The following is a 25737-nucleotide window of genomic DNA, read 5'->3' on the forward strand; positions in this document are numbered from 1 at the left end:
GTGGGATTGGGATTGCTGGCATGCACCACCACACCTAGTTCCCCTTGCATTTTACTGTCATGTTTTTGGAATAGATACTTTAAAAGCAGTCTGGAAAGAAGAGGTTTCTCCTATCTCCATTTCCAGCTTCTTCTGTCATCTTTGAGAGGCAGAGGCAGCCTGTGCCTTTCTGCTGCTGTGTTGTAGATTCCCAGACACTGACTTTTCCTTTCCCCATCAGAGGACTTAGCTGATGAGATTACGAGGCCGAGTCTGACAGTTCCTCGGGAGAACAGAGCTCTGTGGAGCGGCTGGCATCCTGCAGAGACCTTCAGACTTTGGTCATACGTGAATGAATAGCTGCGGTTTCATGGTCCCTGGCACCTCTTGGAAATGACCCGAGCATCTGTCTTTAAGCTATATCTGTTCACGTCTCAGCCCCTTATCCCTCTTGACCTTTGTGTTCATTCTAGTTTCAGAATGTCTCTGTGGGAAGGTACTTGCTATTTTGGGGTATCAGCATTGCTCTTTTCAAAGCTCTTGTGAATGTGAATGCTTATTTGTTGCGAGATTTCTAATTGGTCTTTATCACAAAGTAAAAATTTTTTAAAACTTTAAAAAATACTAATAACTGTGTATTTTTGTGCAGTCCATTACAATGATGAGGAAGAAAATTATTCATTTCACTGGCTGTGATCAAAGAAAACAAGCTAATGCTGCTTTCCTTATTGGCTGCTATATGGTAAGTACTTAACTGGTACAACTAGCTCACTCTGTCCTCACGGGAACATCTAGCAAGGACGCGCGCAGACAGGCACGGGAGTGTTATAAGAAATTGGGTGACTCTCCGTGTGGGTTAGAGTCCCTGGTGCTCTGTTTAGGTTGTTGGAAGTACACCTTGGGACGGCCACTATTTACATAAGACTGAAGAATTTCCCTTCTTTCTAAATTCTTTTTCTTTTCTTTTCTTTCTTTCTTTCTTTATTTATTGGGTTTTCTTGGGGGTGGTTTCTGGTACTGGGAATCAAACTCACGACCTTCTGCTTGCCAGGTAGGCGCTGTGCCACTGAGCTAAATCCCCAGCCCCTTGTTTATTTATTTTTATTTTATTTTACTTTATTTGTTTGGTTTTTTTTCTGGTACCTGGAATTGAACTCGCGACCTTGCGCTTGCCAGGCAGGCGCTGTGCTGCTGAGCTAAATCCCTAGCCCCTATTTATTTTTATTAGTACAGATTTGCTGTACGTAATGATCGCATTCATCATAGGGAATTTGTCCCTGTAGGTAATATATCTTCATTCTTTAGGAATTTCGTTTATTAGTAAGTTATATTGGAAGACCTTTGGTTTTCTATTTGTTTGTTAGCTTAGTATGTGATGCTGGGGGTTGAACCCAGGGTTTTACGTGTGCTAGGCAGGTACTCTACTCCTGAGCTGCACCCCCTTTGGCCCCTTACTTTATTTTTATAGTCAGCTTTTATTTTGCATCAGTGTGATCCTGAAGGAGCCCCTGCAGCTGCAGTTTTTCCTGAGTTCACTTAGAGCTCAGAGCGGGAGAACTCCGGTCTGTGGGCTGTAAGGGAGCCTCTTTTCTCATCTTTTCTGTCCGTGTCTAGGATGTTTCTTACACTTCCATCCCAGCACAGGTATGATTGTCACCTAGATTTTAAAAAAATAATAAAACTTAGAAAGCGTTTATTTGGGAACTTTTTAAGTAAGTTCTCCCTCCCTTTCAACTTACGGCCTAGCTCTGTCATGCTGTTCCCACCTTCTAAAATTATTTTCTTGCGTATAGTTTAATAATCTGGAATTTACAAAGATTAGACCCAAAACTAGTGAAGTTAGTTGAAATTGAATGTCAAATAATTTCCATTTGTTTATTTATTTGTTTGTTTAGTTAATTTTGGTACTGGGGTTTGAACCCAGGGCTTTTCCTTGAGCTGTATCCCCAGGAGAAATTGATAGGAAGGAAATATTCCAAATGGACTGTTTACCTTGTCTTTTTAAACTCCGGGGTTTTATTCATAAATCGACTTAATATGGGGTGGTGAGGTAGTTCTCTGGCACACAGGAATAAAGCATTAATAATTCTAAGTAATTCTATTTTTATCTTAACAGAAGAGGTTAGGTGTCACCAGACTCTAAAACATAGACTGATGTGCCCACTTCCTGTTAGTTCGCTTGTCAGATGGTCGGGCCTGTCCCACGGCTCAACAGAACTGACAAGACAGACTTGGCCGTTCAAACTCTTGTCCCTGAAGAGTCGGGTAAATGACTTTACCATGGTAGCTGTCTGAATCCTGGAATCTTTGATAACAAGGCAGAGTTGAGCTAAAAGTCTTTTACACCACTGGGAAAAGAGTGAGGAGCTTTAAAGATAAGTGAGTTTTTCTTTTACAAAAAGATGTGTGCCCTTTACAAAATGATGCTGCGCTATCATGTGGTAGGTCAGTGACTGTCAGCCAGATTTGGGGGTTGCAGTACTTAACCGCGTCATTTCAAAGTAAAGGTTTTACTTCGAAATTTTAAATGGAAATACTTTCTGGTTTTGGTTTTTTTTTCTTTTTTGGTATTGGCAGTCCAACTGAGGACGTTGCACTTGCCAGGCAGGTGCCTGTGCTGCTGAGCTATATTTCTGGCCCTATGTAAATGCTTTTCAAAACAAATTCCTGATTAAAGGAGCATTTTGAAAATAAAAATTTGAGATTGTTTTGTCATCTTGTAAAAAATGTCATGCACAAAACCTATATTTGCACCCTGAAAAAAAAATTTTAAAAGCTTATATTTATAGAAGAGGGGCACACACGTGTGTGTACATGTGTTGTCTGCATACACATACATACAGTATATGTTTGATGTTTACCAATCGCTTTATCACCTGCTTTTAAAAAATGTTAGCGACCTGTTCTTTCATTGTAGTATATATTTTATCTTTGTCATGGCTTGTATCTAGATGTCCCCTCAAAGCAAGATGCAGTCAGTCATAGGTGAGGCTTTTTAGAGCTAGCTGGCTCTAGGGTGTGTGATAAAGGGTGTGATGCTGGGATTAAGGAAGGCCCGCCCCGAGTGTGGGTGGCACCACCCAAAAGGTGAGCAGTAAAAGGGAGAGGCAGGCGGCTGCTGTTGCTTCCTCTGCCATATTAATTGCTGCTTTCTGCCTTGCTGCCGTTTTACCTGAAACCTCTACCAACTGAGAGCTGAGATAAACCTTTCCTCCTTTAACTTTGGGTGTTGGGTATTTTGTCGGAGCAATGAGAAAAGTAGCTAAGACAATTTTTTGGAAAAATTTATTTTAAAGAGGAAAAAAAGGAAAACAGAATTTTAAAACAAGATAATAGGAGGGTAACAATGGTTAATACATTGTGTATTATCTTTAAATTAGTTACTCAAGAGTATAAGATACATGCATTTAATTGTCCAAACAATATTAACACAAACCTTTCTTTTCACTGAATGAAGAAAAATTAGGAGTATAATGGTCTTAATTATCCTGTATGTATACATATATTTTTCTTTTCCCTTCTTTTGTCTCTTCCCCTACCCAGTTTCTTTTTCCTTTTGAACAGTTTCTTCCCATGTTATAATATCTATTGTATTTTTTTTTCTTTTTTTTTTTTTTTTTTCTTTTTGAGACAGGGTCTCTCTATGCAGTTCAGGCTGGCCTTGAGCTTACTTCGTAGCCCAGGCTGGCCTCAAATTTGCAACGATCCTCCTGCCTCAGCCTCCTGACTGCTGGGAATACAGGCGTATACCACCAGGGCCAGCTTTTTGCATTTTGGATCTTGTACTTTCAGTTTCTCACACTAGTAAGACAATACAGTGTTTAATCATGTGAGTCTGATTTATTTCACATAAGAGTATGGTCTTGAGTTGCATCCATGTACCTATAAAAGTCTCCAGTTTATCTTTCTTTATGGCTGAGTAGTACTCTATTGTATAAAAAGACCACATTTTTTTTTTAATCCATTCCTCTGTTGATGAGCATTTGGGTTGTTTCCAAGATTTAGCTATTACAGCCAGGCATGGTGGCACACACTTGTAATCCCAGCACTAGGGAGGCTGAGGCAGGAGGATCCTTGTGAGTTTGAGACCAGCCTGGGCTACAAAGTGAGCACAAGGCTAGCCTGAACTGCATAGTGAGACTCTGTCTCAAAAAGACCAAAAAAAAAAGATTTAGCTATTACAAATTATGCTGCTATAAACATGGGTGCACATATATCACTGTGGTACGATGTTTTTAATTCTTCTGGGAAGATACTCAGAAGGGGAATGGCTGGGTCAAATAGGACCCCCAATCCTAGTTTTTTGAGGAATCTGCACACTAATCTCCACAGTGGTTGCACCGGTCTACGCTCTCACCGACAGTGGAGAAGGATTATTTTTTCCCCACAGCCCCTCCAGAATTTGTTATTGGTTGATTTCTTGATAACAACCATTCTTTCTGTGGTGAGATGGAATCTCAGTGTTGTTTTAATTTGCATCTTTTGAATGAACAGTGATGTTGAACATTTTTTCATATATTTATTTGCTGTTTGTATTTCTTCATCTGAGAAGTGTATATTCATCTCAGATGCCCATTTTTGGATTAGATATTTGAATTTGGGAGGTCTGATTTTTTTTTTTTTTAAGTTCTTTATATGTTCTTGATAGTAATCCTTTGTCTGAGGAAAGCTGGCAAACATTTGTTCCCCCATTGTGGGTTGTCTCTTCACTCTGTTGGTGGTTTCTTTTGCTGTGCAAAAGCTTTTTAATAAGATGAGATCACAGTTGTTGATTCTTTGTGATAGTCCCTGTGTGGTCAGGATCTTATTCATAAAGTCTTTGCCTACACCAGTGGCTAAGACAGTTTTTATTCTGAGATGATACTGTTTTCCCAGTGGGTCCAAAATACCCGCGCTGTCTAATGCAAGACCACAGGCTGAGGTGGCTGTGCCTCTGATCTCTCTTACTGTGAACACTCCTGTTTTGACTACACCAATTTTCTGAAGAGGCCACCCCCGTTGTCTGCTAACATGATCCACCTTTTAAGTTTCTCTGGCTTTTCTTCTTTGGAGTGTATTTAAACGCCGCAGAAATGATTTGAACCCATGAAAGTCATATCTAAAGGCTTGTGCCATTAGTAGTAAATGTGACATCATACAAAGAAACACAAATGACCACTGGATTAGGTGCTAACCTTCATGGTGGTTTCAGTATGTGGTTTTCTCCTTCTGACTGAAAGTACTCAATACCTGTCAGCCATTCACCTATGTTTAAACAGCAGTATTCCAGTCACTCCCTGCACACTGATGCCGAGGCACTAATGGGGCACAGAAACTGTGGTGGTCCCGTAAGATTATATTGCCTAGTGATATCATAGCCATCTTAGCTTGTGTTAGTTCACCGTGCGACCATTGCATAAAGGGTGAAGTCATCTAAAGATGCATTTCTCAGTCTGTATCCCCCTCAAATGATGCCTAACTAGTTTTATTAGGATTTTGGTACAATGTTTTTCCAATTTTTTTTTATATCCTTTTTTTTGGTACTGGAAATCGAACTCAGGACCTTGCGCTTGCCAGGCAGGTGCTGTGTTGCTGAGCTATATCCCCGACCCTCTTGTATCCTTTATTATCTGGCTTTCTTTCATGGAAGATGAGCTTTCCTTGGTAGGGTTGGGGATATTTGGTAGCACGGAAGCAAAACTACCTACTGAATAGAGAGCAGATGGGTCATTTCCCTTTAATGGTCCGTTTTCAAAGTAGTGTTGTTATAGTAGCTAAGAAGAAGGATTTCATAACCTGTCGTAAAATCATCTAAACAAGGGTTTTGTGTACGTTTACTCAACATTAAAAAATGGGCAACAGTTTTCCTTTAGTTTTTAGTAACATCTCATTAGGTTAGGGATGTTGAGAATCTGCTCACTAATGGACATTGTTTATGAGTAGGATTAAAAAATGAGCACAGTAGTGGTCTTTTTATATCGGAGGGTTCCACATATATGCATTTAACCAACTACAGATGGGAAATATTTGTTTCAATTGCATCTGTTCTGGACATGTGTAGACTTTCTTTTCATTGTTCTCTAAATAGTGAAGTGTAACTATTTACATAGCATTTGGATTGCGTTAGGTATTGTAAGTAATCTAGAGATGATTGAATGTATACTGGAGGGTGTGTAGGCTATACGGGGGATGGGGGGAATACCACGCCCTTTCCTATGAGGGATTTTAGTATGGGGGATGGTTCTGGGACCTGTCCCTGAGGATTCTAAGAGATCACTGCATAGTCATTTGGTCATCTAAGCTGGCAGTGCACATATGCTGCATTTGCATTGACATTATGATATAAAGAGCTGCTGTTGTTGTTGCTGTTGTTGTTATGACAATCATTAGAATAAAGAACTGAATTGATTTAAAATTTAATTTTTTTTTTTTTTTTCCTTTTTGGTCTTTTTGAAACAGGGTCTTTATGCAGTTCAGGCTGGCCTTGAGCTCACTTTATAGCCCAGGCTGGTCTCAAACTCCTAACGATCCTCCTGCCTCAGCCTCGCAAGTGCTGGGATTACAGCAGGCGTGCACCATCACACCTGGCCGTTAAAGTCAAGATTTTGTTTGTTTGCTTTTGGGGGGGCAGTACCAGGAATTGAACTCAGGATCTTGTGCTTGCCAGGCAGGCACTTGTGCCATTGAGCTATATCCCTAGCCCCAAAATCAAGGTTTTTTAAACAAATTGTACTTAAAAGTACAATTAAAATGTAGTAACTCGTTTTAGAAATAGTTGTCATTTTGTCTTTGAAAAGTTTTTATATGTACACTCTGTAATGGAGGTGGTTTGTTAGTGTACACCTTGCTTACCGTGTACAAAGCCCTGGGTTTAATCGTCAGCATATCCTCCCCACAAAAAAAGGAGGAGGAAAGAGTAAGAAATTATTTGAAAGAGGCTATTATGTAATGGGTGGAGTTCAGTGGTTTAGACTGAGCTGGCCTGGAATTTTAGGATCTGGTACAAATTAAATATTCAAATACAAATTAAATATTAAATGTTATTCCTTTTTTCCTGGCTCCTCCTACTATTTTTTTGGTTTTGGTTTGGTTTATTTTGTTTTTTTGAGGCTGGTCTCATTCTGTAGTTCAGGCTGACTTCAACTCGCTATGTAGCCCAGGCTGGCCTTAAACTCACAGGGATCCTCTTGCCTCAGCCTCTCAATTGCTGGGATTACGGGTGTGAGCCACCATGCCCAGCTCCTTCTTAATACTTTCTAATACTTTTATATTTTAAAAAAAATCTCTCTCACTCTCTTAATTGCTTTTGCTGTCTTCCACTGCCATGAACTGTTGCCCCTCTGCCATATGCTACTCTGCTTTGGAGCCAGCCAATATGGATTGAAACCTCCACAAACTGTGAGCTAAGTAAACCTTTCCCCTTAAAAGAAAATAATGATGGATGGATGGATGGATGGACAGATGAATAGATAGATAGGTAGATAGCAAAGTTACCATATGGTCTTACTGGTTATCAACAGTGGTTACATTTAACTGCCACAGTATTTTATGTTTTCCTGGGGACACAGTATTCAGCTCTTCAGAGGTTAAATGTACTTTGCAGGATGTGTCTGGGCATTTAACCATAGTTTCTAACATTTTTTTGTGTAAAATAAATGCAAAGCATTCTGAATGTGCAATGCATGACACATGCAAACTGCTTGCAAATCTGGCTTCTTGTAATATTCAATAGATTATTCTGATGGAGCTAATGGTGATAATGTGTAGGTTCCCAGGTCAAAATTTACTACTTTTTAAAAAAATTTTAAGCAACTTTTTAATAGCCTTTAGCCCATGGTTTTACCTTGTAAACACTTACGTGAACAATCGTGATACTAATTAAGTTCTAAGAATGTATTAACTCAGCAGTCTGTGAGGAGAATCCTAAATTGCCTTGCGTTGGAGAGGGCCTTAGCGGTTATGCTAGGAGCTCAGGGATTTCATTTGTTATTGAATGGCCACCTTCTGAACCTATGGTCTAGTTTTCAAATGGTATAATCATCAGAGTAGTCAGTGCTGGGTTTTAGGCTGGCTCTAGGGGGAAGGGACCACGCGTGGGGTGGGAGAGTGTTAAGGTGTGTGGGGTAGGGGTGTGGAGGTTGGGGTCAGATTCCAATTCACCAGACACCAGAGGATGGACCAGAGCTTGGTGGGCCAGAGGCTGCAAAGCACCCTTCCCGGGCTGTTTGTGAAAGCAGCCAGGCCTCTGTAAATAGCGGCCAGCTGTTCTCTCAGCAGGGCTGGTCAGCATGACCGCCCTCTCTTGTCTTGGTGGGCTGAACTGACCTTTCTTCAGCTGCCCCTGATGCTTGCAGGGAAGGAGCGAAGAGAGGTCGCCCTCTGCCTACTTACTCTTGACTACAGATCAGTTAAGCTTGCTGGAATTTTGGCTCCCTTCCTGGGTCGGTCCTTGTTTTCAGATAGTACGGTTTCTTGTCTATAAATGTGGCCTGGGCAGGAGGCCTCTTCCATCAGTAACCGGCGGTGGATCTTGGATAAGCGGTTCATGCCGCGGTTTGGAAAGCAGCAGTCAGCCGGTTATGTGACTCATAGGGTGTCTGTAAGTGGTCACAGGCCCCCATCCACATGTCTCACAGTTAGGAGTGCTGTCACTTTTAAAAAATCAAGACTTGTGATTTGTCTTTGAAAATGCCCCCACTACTAGGATAGTTCAGTCATTATTATTATTATTACTATTGTTATTATTAATACTATTATTATTATTTTGAAAAATTAGCAATCTGGCCTTGGTGGATATGTTTGCTATTCTAGATTTCCAGTTTCCTTTTGTCTAAATTGAGGATTATCATGCCAACTTACTATATGTGTATGTAAATAAAAATAGTTTGAAAAGCTAAAACTAGTAAAATGTAAGGCTGTTTGATTATTTTAAAAAAGTGATTTGGTTTTTTTTTTTTTCCTTCCCAGTATTTGTGTAGAACTATGAAAGTAATTTTACTTATTTAAGTAAAATTGTTCATGCTGTATATTCTTTGCCCTGTTGACCTTTTTCTTTGTAGTGCTTGGTTCTGTACTTGCATTGATTTTTAACATTCTGTATTAATCTGGAGAGTGATTTTATTGTTGTTTTTTAAAGATCTGTCAAATTCTTGGCATAGGAAAGACTATGTCATCTGGCTGACATGTGAAAATAGTTACAAGAATTTTTAAATGCTGCAAACATTGTGACAGTTTTCCACAAAGAATATTTGAAAATAGTTGACTGGTTTCTCTGAGGCTATGTTTGTTGTTGGGATTTAAATGCCCTTTGTTGTTCTTAACTCTGGGGCAGGATGGCTGGTGTAATGTTTCGTTTTTAATCTACCAGACTGTATGTATGTATGCAGCTGAAGCTTCAAATCGTGGTGTGTAAGAATAGAAATGTGAAACATGTCTAGGGGCCGGGGATTTAGCTCAGTGGCGCAGGGCCTGCCTGGCAAGTGTGAGGTCCTGTGTTTGATTCCCAGTACTCCCCCTCAGAGAAACATGTCTAACTGGATTTGAGTTATTTGAAACCTGAATCAAAGGATAAACAACTGAGTTGTAATCCCTTTGCTTCGGCCCCTTCACAGCACCTGTCTACCACTAATTGAGCACCTTGTGTTGAAACATAGGTTTTTATCCCAGGGCCAGAAATAATCAGGGGCAGGGAGACAGTGGTTTTAAAAAAGGGGATGGTGGCCGGATGTGGTGGTGCACACTGGAATCCCAGCACTTTTGAGGCTGAGGCAGGAGGACTGCTGCAAGTTTGAAGCCAGCCTGGACTATATAGTGAGTTCAAAGCCAGCCTGAAATATGTAGTCAGACCCTGTCGCACTGTTCCCCCACCCCAGTTTTTTTTTTTTTTTTTTTTTTACAAAGAGAAATGGGGTCTTGCTATATTGCCTAGAAAGCTCTGAACTCCTGGGTTCAAGTGATTCTCCTGCCTCTTTCTGAGTAGCTGGGACTGCAGGCATGTTCCACCACACGTGGCTGGCTATGGTTTTACTCAGCAAAAAAAAAAAAGCTTTGTACCATGACTTTGAAAAATACTACTGACTTCTCAAGTATATTCTGCCACAGTATTGCCTTCTTTCCAGGAGATTGCTGTTTGCTCCCTCGGAGCGATTTCTTACTCTTCTGGAATGACGAGAAGGGCTCACTGGTGCATGCCAGGCTGCATCTCTGCTCGCGCTGCGTGTGCTGCGTACTGTAGTGTCTGTTGATGCCTGGCACATCGCCCCAAAACTTAGCAACTTGCAGTAGCGGCATTCTCTGTTTGCCTGGCTTAGATGTCTGGGAGTGGCTTCATTTGGGTGGATCAGAGTCTGGATCTTAATTTCTCCTGGGCCACGCTTCTCTGTCTGCAGGGTCCCCTAAGGTGGCTCATGCACGCTGGCAGGTCCGTGCTGAGTGCTGGCAGGAAGACTCCTCAGTACCCACTGTGTGGGCTCCATGAGTGAGCACCCTCCCACCACAGGGAGGGTAGGGGAGTCCCTGGTGGAGGAGGATGCGTCTTTGTGACCCAGCCTCAGAGGCCAGGCTCTGTCTTTACTGCAGTGCTCTTTTTTCACACTGAGGCTTTTACTGTGGGAGGAGCTCGGTGAGGCTGGAAATACCAGGAGATAGAATTCTTTGGGGCTGTCTTGGAAGCGGGCTCGGGGCTGTTAGCTCTCTCTGTCGTTGTTTGTTGTTTCCTGGTTCCAGACAGCTCTGTGGAATTTGAGTGGGCATTCTATGTATGTGGCTTCTCATGGAAATATACCAAAAGAATTTGGGAAAGGTCCAGATTATAACTTGCTAGGAGCACAGTGATAAGTTAGGAAAGTATGTTGGTTTAGAGTTTATAAATCTGAAAATTTATGTTAACCTGGAAGTGACTTAATATGGTTCTTCCTAAGTGACAGACTTGGAATAGTTTCACTTGTGAAGGACTGTTGAGTCAAGAAGATGAGTAGATGTAAACGAAAATTTCTTTGATGGTTATATAAATAGATTTAGTCTCTGTGTAAATTTCTTTCCATTTATCTCATCATGCCTTATATTTAGGTATACTCATTTTATAACTAGATTTTAAAATTACAGTGTTTAGAAGTTCATCACTAGGAATTTAGGTTTCCTTCACAGGAAAAAAAAACACATTACATTGTTCATACATTCTTCGAATTGAACTTGTGTTCCAAGTCTAACCCACAGTTATTTAAAATTCTAGAGACTTGTGTAGGAAGAATTATCTTAACTTGGGTGGGTGCTGGTGGCTGAGGATCCTAGATAAAGCAGAGAAGCCAGCTCCACTGATTGTAGGAAGCTTGTTTTACACTGACAGCATTCTGTCTTCATTTAGAAGTAAGTTGCCTTTTTCTTCTCTTTTTAAATATAGGTTATATATTTGGGGAGAACTCCAGAAGAAGCATATGGAGTATTAATCTTTGGAGATACATCCTATATTCCTTTCAGGTAAATATTAAGAATGATGTCATAGATTAATCAGATTCTTGCCAGAACTCTCTTTGTAGTTGTTTCTGGAAGATAAACATGTTAAGTTGGGTATAAGTAGCACTCTAGACCCAGGGTCCTCGACAGTGACTGTTGCTATTTTGTCATGGACGCTGCCTTGTGTGTTAGAGGATGTTCAGCAGCCTCTCTGCCCGCTGCTTACTAGAAGCCAGTGACATCCCCACCCCTACTCCAGTGCTCAAAATGCAGAATATCTCTGGACATTGTCAGATGTGCTGAAAGTGGTCAGAGTGGAGCGGGTGAGCCACGTCTCCCCTGGTTGAGACCCACTATCATTGATGAAAAGTGAGCTTTGTAGACAGGTGAGAGGATCCTGGAGCTACATATGCAGAACTGCAACTGAGGAATTTGGCTTCCGAAGAGTTAAGCAGTAAGTTTTCCCAGTAACAGGAATTGTTTTCTAGGATCACAACCGGCAGAGGTAGTGGGAGAGCTGGTAGTACGGAACCATTCCCGACAAACCCATCCAAGCAGTTGAGTCGTGAAGTTGGTGGATAGTACTGTCTTTCTGTAAACGTAGGACTTCCTCATCCCAAACTTACTATGTGGTTATCTTGAAGGTATTTTGGTGAAAAAAAAATATTGTGTGGTTTTTTTCCTTTAAATCAAATTCTAACAATTTCTCAACTTGTTCATTGAAATACTTAGTCATAGAATCAGAATACTCCAGTGGTGCTTAATGGGCAATAAATGCATGAAATAATTGCACTCATTGCACAGTTCGTTGATTATTTCATGCTGTTATAACCTCACTGTTTCCACTCGCAGATGAGTCGTTTTAGGATTGTTGCATATACCTTGAGTGTCAGATTTTAAAGATCCTGCTCTCCCTTTAAAAACATAATGTTATGAATCTCCACCCTTCGGGATGGTTTCCCTAATCAGCAGAATTTCCTTCTCAAATAAATGTGAATTCCTGCCACAAAAAAGAGACCTGCTGGGACCTCCTGCCGAAGTCACTGACATACTGTATTTAAGTCTGCCTATTAGTGATAGAGCAAATTAGAAGAATGATTTGAGCCCAGTATCAGCACGATCTCTTTCTTTCTGGCTCTTTCTGGTGAGCTTAGAAACTGTTACCTTAGCTGGGTGGGAAGATGGGGAGATGACAGGTTGAGACCAACTTACGTGTGTCAGTCACGATTTCCACCTGAAACAATAGCACCTGTGCGTCTCTCCATTAGGAGAAATTCTTGCGGTGTCTGGGTCACAGTCACATCGGTCATCTCTTGACACACAGTGATAATGTTGTTTTTTCTGTATCACCATAAACCTTCCTAATGCCATTCCCACAGTGTGTCTGCCCTACGCAAGGTCCTGGAGGCAGAGCATGCTCACACATTTCACATAGTCTGAGGGTCCATGAACCACTGTTGATGTGGAAAATATTTGTGCTCATTTAAATACAGGTGCTGGAAGCAATAAATGGTCCTGTGTTTAAAAATTAGTGAAATCTGGCATTAAGAAGCTCATTACTTCTGCTTCCAGAAGCACCAGGCCAAAGCTCTCTAAAAAACAGGGCTTAATTCAAAGTTGTTCAGCTTTGTGAAGTTGAATCTTTTCAGGCACTAATGTCAGATACTAATTGTGTCTAAAGCACTGTTTGTCAGAGTGTGTAGTCGGGGAGCTTTTTGTCCCCAGCCTGTAATGAGATGCAGAGATTGAGAATTAGCTTTTAGAGATATTTATAGTAATATAGTAATTTTTGCTCTGAAGAATCAGATAATGAAAGAATTTGAGCTCATAGCTTATGCGTTACTTTTCTCTTGTCCATTTTTTTCTAGCATTTCACTTTTATTTGTGAAAGATTACTGTATTGTGGGTATGAGATAATTACAATATTTACATAGCATTTTATATCTGTTGCATTTTATAGAAGTATCAGCTTATGATAGTCAAAATATTAATATTTGGTGCCTTGGCACATTTGACTATTTCATAGAACTTACTTAAAAAGTAGGTCAATCAGAATTGATAAAAGTCTGATAATATTTTGAAAGAAATTCTCTTTTTTATCCTTGCCACTTGAAGTGCAAACAATAAATATACAAAATGTTGCCAACAAGTATTCATGGAAGAATCTCACTCATCCTTTTATGTTCAATAACAGTATTTAATTAAATTTAACTTGACTCATTTTAATTCTTTAGCCAATGAGTTTGTGTGTTCATATATGATTTCCTATTGAATTATATTGAACATTTTTCTAAGTGAAAATGTAGTGTAAAATATAGTTTAACATTTTCTGAATACTTTAGGATCATTGTTATAAAGGTCATATACTTCTGTCCTATGGTGTAATACTCTTTGCTTCTTAGGGTTTTCTGTTTTTGGTTTTGGTTTAACTGTGTATTTTCTTGGGAGATGGTTTGCATGATTGCTAATAACTAGCTTGCTCACATGAGACAGATGGAGATTTGACCCTTATCTCTGATACTGTTCTCTCTGTGGTCCTTCACAAATTTGAACCTTGGTCTGATCTGTTCAGCTACAAATGGAAATGAAAATACCTCTCTAAAGAGGTAGACTACACCCTAGATATTGAAACACTTGGTATAGTTTATAGCCCTAGCTGACATTTATTGAGTATTTATACATTCCGTTAGGTTGATATAAGAGTACAGTACAGTCAGGTTTTTGCTGTGTATCAGCAGCTCCCACACGCCAGGATAACAGAGCACCCCATCACTCCAGAAGACCCCTTCCTTTGTGGTCGGTAACCCCAACTGTGACTTAGTGCCATCGGTTAGTTTTTGTTTGCCTTTGAACTTCATATATGTAGAATCATTCAGCATAAGTCTTGGAGAGCCTGAGCTGACTTTTTAAAGCCGGAATGTCTGTGAGGTTCACCCGTGTGTGGCAGGCATCCGTAGTTCATCCTTGTTTATGTAACCCAGAATTGGTTATATAGCATTGTCTTGGTTACTCTTCTCTTCTTGCTGAGACAAAATACCTGTCACCCAAAATTAAGGAAGGAAAGGTTTATTTAGCTCACGGTTTGTGGAGGTGTCAGTCTGTAATCAGCTGGCTCCAAGGCAGGGTGGCAGGGCACAGGGGCAACACTTCAAGGTTGCACAAGGCAGCAAAAGCAGCAAGAGCAAAAAGGGTGGGAGAACAAGCCTCTTTCCCTCCCTTCTATTGTAAGCAGGCTACCCGCACCCAGGGGGCCTGTAGCACTCATATAATCTCCCTGCCCTCCTCTTGTACAGGCTCAGGATGGATACAAGGTAAGGACCCTGGCCCCCTGCTCACTTAGTTAACCTTCTAAACTTCTCAAATTGACACAGTGAACAACATCCCAGAGCAGTCTTTTCACCCCGGGATGTAGACCGGCAGAGTCACTTAGCCAAGCCTCTACACTACTCAAGTTGACACAATGTATCAGCCATAACAAGCGTGCTATTCTGTGCATATACCAGGGTTTGTCTGATGTTCTTTCAGTGACTATTTGGGTTATGTTTCCGTGCAGCTCAGGGCTAAGGTGAATATAAGCTCTTATGAAAGCTGCTATTTGACGTGATTCTCTAGTTTCCAAGCAGTACCCCTTTATGAGTCTCATCTGTTTTTCCAAGTCTTTAAGTGATGTTAGGAGCAAAGTGTTTCCCCTCACAAAGACTGAAATTCAGGTTCAGAGCTGCTCTTCTGTGTATTAAGAAGGCTGCCGGCTTGCCCGGGAGAGCGGGGTGTAGGTGTGTGTACAGGTGGAGGTGTTCAGGGAACAAGCATGATGAGGAAAGACAAGAGCTCATCATCTGATATGTGAAGCAGGTTGTGCAAAACGTGTGGGCCACATTGTCACCAAGACTGAGTCAGCACACCTTTAAGGGCAAGGAGAGGAACTGTCAGTAGCTTGAGAGGAAATAACTAGCTGTTAAGGGAGGAGATACGGCTCAAGTCCCTGGGATGCAGTTTGAGACTTTACTAATACGTTGACGATTTGGATTTAGTTTGGTTCAAATTATTTTCTTGTCTTAGTTTTTCTGTCTAAAAATTTTCTTTATTCCATGAAAATTTTCTTTATTCTACAAAACAAAGTGTTTATTCTATCATTCAGTGGTCTATAAACTTGAGCATATCTCACAGTCCCCAGGAGGGCCTCTGGCCTCGCAGATGACCTGGTTCTACCCCTAGAACTTGTGATTGAGTAGGAAGGAACGGCCGTGGGAATGTGTATCTGTCAAGTTGGCATGAACCCACACCCAAGCACTGCTTCTGCAGGCCATTCTGATGTTCTTCTTTCTGAATATCGCCAGTTAGCTGTTGGTAAAATTCTTAATTTCTGCACTGTATAGAGAGACCTGTTTTAACTCTTACAAGGGACACTGTTATACTCAGGACCTTCAAGAGCCTATGTTTTGAGTCAAACCCTCATCTGTCTGATGTCAGCAAGCCCTCTATTTTCTTTTTTTTTTTGTTTTTTTTTCCAGTATGAGGAATCGAACTCACCACCTTGCGCTTGCCAGACGGGCGCTGTGCCGCTGAGCTAAATCCCCACCCCAAGCCCTCTATTTTCAGTGCATTGGGAGTGGTTGTTTTTGTTTTTGTTTTTTTTTTTTTTTGAGACAGGGACTCACTATGTAGTTCAGCTATTTGACGTGATTCTCTAGTTTCCAAGCAGTACCCTTTATGAGTCTCATCTGTTTTTCCAAGTCTTTAAGTGATGTTAGGAGCAAAGTGTTTCCCTTGAACTCACAGCAATCCTCTTGAACTCACAGCAATCCTCTTGCTTCAAGAGCTGGCCTAAGAAGCATGTGCCACCACACCTGGCTACCAAGCCCTTTTGAGGCTAACATGAGTCAATAATTCTAACCCCTTCAATCAATAATATCTAAAGCTACTTTCCTCATTGTTTCTATAATCAGTAGTTTCAACCCTTAGGGTTTTGCAAGAATTAAAAGTTAATGTGCAGTTCAGTTTCTCAGGTAAGACGTCTGTGTGTGAAAACCCAACTAAAGTGGGCAGTTAAGGATGGCTCTGTTCTCTGCCTTGTTCCACCTCCTACCCCAAAGAGAACTACTCTGGTGGGGACAGAGTTCGGCCTGCCTAGGAGGATGATTATCAAATTTGTTTTTATGTTGTCTAAATCCAAGATATTTTATCTTGCAATAGCTCAGGGTAGCTGAAAAAGAGAAGGAAGTAGGAACAGGGAATCTCTTATTTCTCTGTGTAAAACCTTCCCTGATAGAAAGATTTGCAGTGAGATTACTGTGGATGTTGATGCAATGTTTGGGTGGAGTTGTCTGTTAGCCAATTAAAGCACTTGCTCAAGAGCACAGTGCTTCTACCAGAGGTAGTGCATGCCTTCATTCCTGTGGCCGTATTGTCCCTTAAGCAGAAAGAAGTTAACCAATTAAATTCTTAAAAGTCCTAGTGTGATAGAAGCAAAGTGTTTGGTGACCATGCACCTGGTATCTCACGTATTGCCTTGACTTCTCCATTTTATTTTCATACTTGGATGGAGATACATACAAACACATGCATATTTAGACACACATACACAGTTGTACGTAATAAAAAGGCAGTCTTTCTTAGAAGCAGTGTGATACAGTATTTTCCATTTTAAAGAAAAAATTCAAATGCCATGCTCTCAGGGAGCAGGGATAGATTCTATTGATTAGTTGAATAGGAGGAAGAGACCCAGTTTTCAAAGCCAGAATTGACCCAGAGAGATCATCTGAACAATCAAATGGATGTGTAGTTTTAAATTGTAGTCGGCTCTGTTTTGAGATAAGTGTACTACAGAAAATTAACTGAGTTATGTGTTTCAATACTCTTGGAATTTCAGAGATGCTGCCTATGGAAGTTGCAGCTTCTACATTACACTTCTTGACTGTTTCCATGCCGTAAAGAAGGTGAGTAACCCGAGGATGCACTCGGGGTGGTGTTGGACAACGGAGGAAGAGTCGGGGAGTCCAGGCTGTCTTCCCCAGAGAGGAGCTGTCTGTTAGAACTGCTCTCAAGCTGTGTGGGATTCAGGGGTATGCTATTCTCTAATTAAGGTTAGACTAGGATACCAAACTGGGACACAGTATACTCTGAATTTCTGGGTGGTTCTGTGCCTGAGTTGGGGGCAGTCAGTTAAAAGCAGGGGCCGGGGCCGGGATATAGCTCACTGGTGGAGCACATGCCTAGCCTGGTTCCATCTCCAGCACGGCCAGAGACCCCAAACCAAGATGAAATGAAGAGTGAGGGGACAGTAGGAGTCAGTTAAGTAATTAGTTGATGATCCAGAATTAGTTTTGAGAGTACTGTGATTTTAAAAAAAAGTAAAAAAATTACTGGTTTCTAGATTCTCTTCGGTTTGTGTATTTTACAGGTCTGATTCCTACCAATACTATTTACGGGACACATCTCAACATTGTAACTGAAGAGTTATGTGTTTCAGTAATGAAACACAGATTTACTTTGCTCAAGCTTTCAATTTCTAGTTCAACAAAAGAATTTAGAGGACTGGGGATATAGCGCAGTGGCACAGTGCCTGCCTGGCAAGTGCAAGGTCCTGAGTTCAACTCCCAGTACCAAAAACAGCAACAAAAAAAGAGTTTAGAGAGCCAATTAGCTTTTATATAAAGCTAAGTGGATCGCTAGTGCTTTGTCAAAACTGTGTTCGGGGCTGGGGGTATAGTTCAGCAGTAAAGCATGTACTTAGCATGAAGTGGGGCCCTGAATTTCACTCCAACAAAACAAAAAAGCTGTCTGCTTGTGCATAACTCCAGGTGTTACGACCTCGTGTGCACACGCGTGTATGGCAGGGGATTCCCCGTCATATCGACCTGGGCGTGTGTCCCATAGCAGGCCCTGGTCTCAGTGGTGCTCAGTGCCCCCTTAGGTGTATTTTTTGAATGTCAGGACAGCACCAGAAGCCAGAACTGCCAAGCAGTAGCTCACGGATCAGAGAGAACTTCCACAGTAGCTCAAGTTTTATGTGAGTTGTTTTCTCAGAGGCCAAAGGAATGCAGGCTTCTTCCTGGTGTAATGAAACATAGTGGCTTTCTGGGAAATTTGACGGAAATTGTGTCTTCAGATGAGAAGGCTACTTGGCGGTCATATTCGGACCCCAGCGAGTGTCCCTCTCTTCCTGCACCGGGTGATGAAGGGCGGGGCTGTCCTGTGCTCAGATGGCATAGGCCTGTGGGGCCCGAGCTGCTGGTGTGGTTACTGCCAGCTCTGGGGCAGCACTGTCAGGCCTCGCATAGGCAGGGTGTGGGCCCAGGTGGATACTAGGAGAAGGGACAGCAGGGGTAAATGGCAGCTTCCGGGTGCCATGCAGTCACTGCCAGGCGGGCCCCGGTGTGCTACCACAAGCAGGCACATTCGTCTTTAAAGAGCAAAGTTCAGAGGCTCAGAAAATGCCCCCTGTAACATTGTATAACAGATAACAGTGTTGCTTACTGACCTTTTTTTAAAAAAAAAATCTGGGATTGCACTCCAAAGTCCTTTCAGCTGTTACGCTAGATCAGGATTGTATTACTGTACTATACTACATTTGGTTTTATTCAAGGGTTAACAGCTTCTGCATTTTACTTAGAACATTTTTTTTTTTTTTGTGGCAGATTTTGAATATTATTGCATTTATCAGTGTGATTATATCTTAGTTTTAGGGCTATTTCTAGTAGGATCATCTTATGAAATTGAAAGAAAATTTCTGAATTCCCTATAAACTTTTTTATTCTGTTATTCTGGCACTGGGGATGGAAGCCAGGACATTGTGGACACTGTGACTCTTCCACTAAGGCCGTGAACTGTGTTAGAATGTCTCTCTGCTGGGAACATTGCTGGTACAAATATCATGAAAGATACTAAGTTTAAGGAAAGGAAATTTAGCCTGGATTAGATCATGGAATTATTACTTAAATACACTAGTCTTTCCATCCTTGGCTTCATTTTCTGCCATTGACTGCAGTCAATTTTCCAAAATACTAAGTGGAAAATTCCAGAAATAAATTCATACATTTTAAATAACTTTTAGTACAGTCGATTGTTATAAACATTCTATTTTAGTATTGGTGGTTGTTAATCTCTCTGTGCCTCAGTTTTAAATTAAACCTTTTGACAGGTCTGTGTGTACAGGAAAAAACTCTAGTGTACACAGTGTCCTCACTGTGTATCACTTACTGTGATTGTAAGTATCCCTGGGCGATCTTGAAATAGTTCCCCACAGAGGGGGAAATGACTCTCAACGTGTTTTGTAAAATGACGACTGTTTGGTTGGTATTCTGGCCTTCCCATTTTGTGTTCATATTTTGGGATTTAAATTTAAAAACTGGGTTTGTAAGAGTGACCCCTTCTGCACCTGCAGCCCCTTGCTGATCAACAATTCTTGCTTCTGTCCTGTGAGGCTCAGTGGGCAGAAGGACACTGCCCAGTGGCTACCCGCTCTCTTTTCATCGTTGCCTCAAAATCAGACACTGCTTATTTTGCTTAGTGAGGTCACAGGATAGAACAGAAAATTTATTTTCTCGTGGAAAAAATAGTGGGTTTCCTTCCTGAAAAATTTAAATTTTAGCATTATGTCGCATTAATCTCTTAATTTAGGGAGAGACTGTTCATAAGAATTTGTAAGTGAAGGTTTTGTGGGCTTGGGTTGAGCTAAAGCAGCCTATGGTTTTTTCCCTCATTAATATTTATTTTTAGAGACCATTGGAGTCTGCATTATATTTGAATCCTAAACTTCTCTGTCTTGTACTACAGATGGTGTGATGTAATAGTTATTGGGATTACTTTGATGGCATGCTTATCTTACTTTGCATGGATAAGATGACCAGCAAATGATAGTTTAAAATTAGATTTCATTATGCAGTGTTACAACCAATCTCCAGATAATAGAAGCTTGTGAAAGATACAGCTTTACTTCCTTTGAAACTGTTGAATGGAAAGTGATCTAAATGTAATAATACTTTTCTCGGGTACTTCCTGATATTTAGTATTAGGAAATTGTGTCCTTATTTGTATCTTTCTTCTTACAAGCTTTCTTTTGGATTTTAGGCAATGCAGTATGGCTTCTTTAATTTCAACACATTTAACCTTGATGAATATGAACACTACGAAGTAAGTTTCCAAGGATAATGTTTTTAATTCTTCCAGCTTAATTGAGGTATAATTGACAAATAAGTATTGTCTACATTTAAGGTATACAGAATAATGTCTAATACCCGTCTATCTCTTGAAATGTTTACCACAATCAATCTAATTAACACATCTGTGATCTCACTTAGTTTCCTTTGTATGTATTTGCTGAGAACATTTAGATCTATTCTCAGCAGATTTCAGGTGCACAGTATTTACCTTAGATCTCCAGAACTTACTCATGGTATAACTCAGTTTGTGATTTGACCAAAATTTCCCTACGCGTTAGCGTTTTGTTGCTGTGACAGAGTACTTGACAAACAACTTACAGAGAGGAAAGGTTTATTTCGGCTCACTTTTTCAGAAATTTTGGTCAGTGGTCAGCTTGGCCCACTATGCTGCCGTGAGGCCTTTGGTGAGGCGGACATCATGGGGAGCATGTGGTGGGGCAGCGCTGCTCCCCTCCTGGCAATAAGGAAGCAGAGAAAGGAGGAAGGAGCCTGGGACAAAGTAACGCCTCTGAAGGGCATTGCTGTAGTCAGCTACTTCCTTCAACTAAGCACCACATCCTAAACTTTCCAGCACTTTGCAGTAGCCTGTGAAGAATCCATTCCATAAACGAATTCCCCCATTGATGAGGTCCGAGTCCCAGTCTGCTCCTGAAGGCCTCACCTGTGAACACCATTGCACTGGGGACCAGACCTTCAGCATAGGAGCTTTAGGGAACAGTTAAGATCCAAACTGTAACACCCCATTTTCTCACTCTGTTTTAACTTATTATTTTTGCTTGCTGAAGTGAAGGTATTGTTTTTAAAGCAGTTTAGATGTGCTTACAGAAAAGACTTCAAGTCTTCTTCCCTTTGGCCCCACTCCTGGGGCCTAATTTTTGTTCTTGTTTTTTGAGGCAGGGTCTCACTGCAGTTAAGGCTGGCCTTGAACTCACTGAATAACCCTCATTGGCCTCAAACTTGCAGCGATCCTCTTGTCTCAGCCTCCTTAGCGCTGAGATTACAAGTGCTCCCTGCCCCCACACCCAGCCGCAGTCCTAATTCTTAGTGAAGATTTCTACATTTTGATTAACCTGTGCATTTTTCACAATGTTTACTGAAAGTTTTTTTTTTTAGTATTGTTGAATTTTGTACACTGAAGTGAAGCTTATAAAAGGGTGTAATAAAATGAATGGTCATTATCCAGATGCTTGCTTCAAATTTATCATGATCTTTTGTTTGTGTTAAGTCAGGACACTTCTGTTGCAAGTTACTGAAAGTAAACACAAATGGCTTAAATACAAGAGGAAAAATCATACTGTGTCAAAAACTAAAAATCCAGGAGCAGATGGGCTGTCAAGTGTGACACCAATCCAGGAAAGCTAGTTCCTTTCTCAGGCCGGCCCTTGCGGCTGTGATAGAGATAACTTCTGCAGCTTTAATCCACCACTTTAGCACACTCCATGGGAAAGAGAAGCCAGCTCCAGCAGAAGACCTGTGAATGCCCCTCATTGCCCTGACACAAACCATGTGCTAATGTCTGAACCAGCCTGTATTCTGCAAGAAGAGTGTGAGTTCTTCTAGCCAGACTTAATTCAGAGCTGGAGGCCTGAGCTGAGGATCCTCTGAAACTCTCCAGACAAAATAAGTAAAAGGTGGGGCACAGCAGAGTCCAGGGAGGCAAAACCTTACATATTGTCTACATTTTAACTAATTTTTATCTTTATATTATTGTTATTATTATTATTATTATTATGGTGGTGGTGGTATTGGGAATCAAACTCAGGGCCTTGGCAGTGAACTATAATACCAGCTCTTTTAAAATTTTTCATTTTGAGACCCGGTCTTACCAAGTTGCCCAGGCTAGACTTGAACTTGCGATCCTCCTTCCTCAGCCACAGCCACACCAAGCTGACAGTATATTTTTTAAAAAGAAGTAATTTGAGTCCAAGGCTACATCCCCCCTATGGCCTTTTCCAAGCAGGAATACTTGTAGCTCCTGGCTTTATACCCTGCTGTACTTATTCTGAGCATGTTTCTTCAAGTAGTGAGAGGTAGTTCCTCAGACAGTTCTTCATGTGGTGGTATCCTGAGTCTTCAGTAACTTTTTTCACAATTTCCAAAGTAGCTCTTATTGAAAACTTTTAAGTGTAATGGAACTGTTTTACTGATAAATTGGGTGAATAATGGTGGTCTGTTATTACTACGATCTAAAGGTGTTAAAACATAGGCTAGGCATTGCTAGGGCAAACCCTGTCTTTTCTATAATAGCAATCTATTTCTTTTCACTATTTTTTTTTTGGTCCTGGGAATCGAACTCAGGACCTTGCACTTGCTAGGCAGGCGCTTAGGCCACTGAGCTATATCCCTGGCCCAGCAATCTATTTCTAGAGTACATTTAACTACCACCCTAAACTGTTGAGTATAACTAAATCATTGAACCCTTTTTTTGTGCTTGTCTCTATAAAATTAAGTGTTTTATCTATTTATGCCCAAGGTTGCAATTTTTAAATTTTTTGTATGAAATTCCTATATGCTACCTAGAAAAATTCAAGGAACAAGAGTTTGAAGAGAAAAATTTTTAATATGTTCCATTGTTATGCTGTTCCAAAAATAGAACACTATGCATAAAAGGATTAAAGCAGATTTTCTTTTTGTAAGCAAAATACTAAAAACACCAGCTGCCTTTAAAAGCTCAATGACGGCTTACATGTTACTGAGGAGCAATAAAGGCACTCAATAGCTTTTTTCTTGCCACCAAGAACTAGAGGTCTGGTGCTGCAGTGTGTCAAGGTCATAACCCACAGACATGGTTACAAACTCCAGGGAACTATTTAGGTAGCCACAGACCAGATCTGTTGAATCTATACAGTGTGTTTAGAAATTTGAGATTAGTGTCGTGCATTGATTCCATCTACCTTGGTATTTTTTCTGTTTCAACATCTCTGAATATAGGATGCATCTCAGCAGTCTGTAATGCTAGGAGTTGAAAGAAAGCTGCTTGTTACCAACATCTAATCACAGATTTCTTGTTAAGAACTCCAGATTCCTGGTTTCACTTCAAAATCAGATCATCTGGCAGCATTCGTTCTCATTCCTGCCTAGACCTCTTACTGTGGAACACAGGCTCACCAGTTCCTCCTGTTGTGAATAATTAAGTGAACAGGTTTTGGATTACCTGATTGGCTCCTTGTAGATAGATATTCAAGAAACTGTTATTTCTTTCTTATTTTTAGGTTCACATATAAACACACACCAATTGCTAAGGTAATTTATCTTTTTTTTTTTGGTGGTACTAGAGGTTAAATCCAGGGCTTTTGCCCTGAGTTGCATCCCCACACCCTACCCCCATTTTTAAAAATTTTTGAGACATAATCTTATTAAGTTGCCCAGGTTGGGTTGAACTTGTGACCCTCCTACCTTAGCCTCCCAGAGTACCAGGACTACAGGCCTATGCTGCTACACCTAGCTTTTTTTAAAAAATCATCTCTAGTTCTTTCTTCCTTCACTCTCAGGTGTCTTCCCTACAACTCTTGCTTAAAAGTCTGTTACCTACCTTGTTAAGAGCTGTGTCTTAATTATTATGAAATATGCATTATAGTTAGGTGATAATAATTAAAATAGGACTCATTCCAAAGAACTTAGTCGTGGGAAGTAGCATGTTTTAGATACTAGTTGTATTTGTGTGGGGTTTTTTATGCAAATACTTTGTGACCATATTATCCTTACAATTTTGAATTTTCTGATGTGTTGATGAAAGTATTTTGGCTGACCTTCTTATGAAATAGGGAAATGATGGAAAGATGTGTTTCTGTGAATAGTAAGATACTCCGAAGCTAGGAACCTAGATTTTTCCCCCCTCCTCTTATTCAAGCAGGAAAAATTTCCATTTGAAAGGAATTAGTCATTCAAGAAAACTAGAGTTTCTAGGCTCCTTTTACTAGAAAAGTTTGCTTTCTATAGGAATTAATTTTCTATAGTGAGAATTTATTCAAGCAAAATATCCAAAGTACTTCAGATTTAATAACCACTAAGTACATAGTGTATTTTTTGTGGTGCCAGTCACCACTGCTTTTGAAGGGCTTGTGACTACCCTAGCAAGAAACACTGTGAAAACAAGGTAACTAGACCCCGGAGAAGCCAGCAATTCCATGGGTATATTCAGAGCAGGGAGAATTACTCATTTCTGTCTTATGGTCCTTAATACACAGTTAATATGCAAAAGCAAATAGATTGGAAGTTCATCAGAGACTTACTATTAAGAATGGTGGTAGAGAGAAAATTCAGTCCAGAAATGAATTTTGCTGGTCTTTCTGTGCAGAAAGCAGAAAATGGAGATTTAAATTGGATAATACCAGACCAGTTTCTTGCCTTCTGTGGACCCCATTCAAGATCCAGACTTGAAAGTGGTATGTAAGTGGGACCAATACGGTTTTGTTATTGAGAGTACCCATTCTGTGTTTTCTGTCAAGAATTAAAGTAAGTTTGACTTAAGTTTTTACTTTTTAAGTATATGTGTTCGTTTGTAGATACAATTCTGCCTGGATTTTAACTTTTGCTTTTTATAATTACAATAAAATTGGTATTCAACCCTCCCACCAGTCCAGATACCATATCTACCCTATTACAGGTGAAACTCCACTGTTTTCTTTCTGCGTTTTTTTTTTTTTGGTTTTTCTCGGGTACCGGGAACCGAACTCACGACCTTGCGCTTGCCAGGCAGGCACTTTGCCGCTGAGCTAAATCCCCAGCCCCTCTTTCTGCGTTTTATAAGATCTGATGCCTTTTTTTTTTTTTTTTTTTAATGTAGGTTACCACCAACATTCTCCGGAGACTTATATTCCATATTTTAAGAGTAACAATGTTACTACCATTATTCGTCTGAATAAAAGGATGTATGATGCTAAGCGCTTTACAGATGCTGGTTTCGATCACCATGATCTTTTCTTTGCGGATGGTAGTGCCCCAACAGAATCCATTGTCAAAGAGTTCCTGGATATTTGTGAGAATGCTGAAGGTGCCATTGCAGTACATTGTAAAGGTATGTTTCCAGGGCCAGCTGGAGAGTGGTGTCTGTGTGTGAATATTGGGTAGAGCACTTCACACACATTTAGATGGTATACTGGGACACACAGAGCTGCCTTTTTTTTTTTTTAAAGATGCTTTAAAAATCCTCAATGAAGGGGCTGGG

General features: G+C 40.6%; 1 protein-coding gene across 9 annotated transcripts in view; it reads left to right on the forward strand.

Annotated features, from left to right (window-relative positions):
* The window catches only part of Cdc14b (cell division cycle 14B), a 142314-nt gene that overhangs the window by 84473 nt on the left and 32104 nt on the right, over nt 1–25737 (forward strand). For all 9 annotated transcript variants that reach the window (XM_013514078.1, XM_013514077.1, XM_013514082.1 and 6 more), the window contains 6 exons: nt 629–721; nt 11357–11433; nt 17279–17345; nt 20479–20541; nt 24868–24955; nt 25357–25587. In XM_013514078.1, coding sequence (XP_013369532.1) covers nt 629–721; nt 11357–11433; nt 17279–17345; nt 20479–20541; nt 24868–24955; nt 25357–25587 — 619 coding nt within the window. The remainder of the gene's footprint in view (nt 1–628; nt 722–11356; nt 11434–17278; nt 17346–20478; nt 20542–24867; nt 24956–25356; nt 25588–25737) is intronic.

Source organism: Chinchilla lanigera, unplaced genomic scaffold (genome assembly GCF_000276665.1).
Source record: "Chinchilla lanigera isolate Chin_1 unplaced genomic scaffold, ChiLan1.0 scaffold00021, whole genome shotgun sequence".
In the NCBI taxonomy this organism is placed as follows: domain Eukaryota; kingdom Metazoa; phylum Chordata; class Mammalia; order Rodentia; family Chinchillidae; genus Chinchilla; species Chinchilla lanigera.